This window comes from Carlito syrichta, unplaced genomic scaffold (genome assembly GCF_000164805.1).
Source record: "Carlito syrichta isolate Samal-C Ts95f unplaced genomic scaffold, Tarsius_syrichta-2.0.1 Scaffold134219, whole genome shotgun sequence".
NCBI lineage: Eukaryota > Metazoa > Chordata > Mammalia > Primates > Tarsiidae > Carlito > Carlito syrichta.
The window spans coordinates 25,245-25,877 of NW_007078315.1; the positions used below are offsets into that span (position 1 = coordinate 25,245).

The following is a 633-nucleotide window of genomic DNA, read 5'->3' on the forward strand; positions in this document are numbered from 1 at the left end:
GACCAGCCCGCCCTCCTCTGCCTCTGCCAGGGGCCTCTGGGAGCTGCCGCGGCCTCTGCTGCCCCTGGTGGTGGCAGCGGAGAGCTGAAGGGCCGGGCGTGGGGTGGGCTGTGCAGCTGGGCTGCAGGGTGGCAGGGGGGGAGGCCTGGGCTGCACCGGCCTACCCTCCGCCTCCTGCCGTGGCTGCAGGACAGACATGTGCCCCCACCTGGCCTGCCCAGGGCCCCAGACCCACCCTCATGCCCTCGAATCTGGACAGCGCCCTCAGGGGCCGCAGGGCCCTCAGCGTCCGCAGGGACTTGACGGGGCCCAGCTCCGAGTAGCCCAGCCAGTTGGCCACCAGGCTGATGATGGACACCTGCAGGGAAGGGGTGGGGGTCGGCCGGTGTCTGCTGACTGTCTCCTCAGACCCCTCACGAGCGGGCGGTCCCTCCCAGCCCCTGGAGGAGCCTGGCGCCACCTCGGTGATGTCGTCCGCTAAGGGCCCGCCCCTCCTCCTGGGCCCGGGAGCCCAGCAGAGAGGACGCGAAGTCCTCCGCGCTGCCAGGCCGGGCCCGCCCCCTTGGGGGACAGGAGGGTCTCCCCAGGCCCCCTCCCCGGCTGCCGCGTCCAGGCGGCAGGATGGAGCCTGAC

The 633-nt window shown here is 73.5% G+C and overlaps 1 protein-coding gene across 1 annotated transcript in view; it reads right to left on the minus strand.

The window, feature by feature from the left end:
- Positions 1–633, minus strand: part of SCN4A (sodium voltage-gated channel alpha subunit 4) — a 16,028-nt gene that overhangs the window by 5,329 nt on the left and 10,066 nt on the right. The window contains exon 7 of the mRNA XM_021708198.1: positions 236–358. Coding sequence (XP_021563873.1) covers positions 236–358 — 123 coding nt within the window. The remainder of the gene's footprint in view (positions 1–235; positions 359–633) is intronic.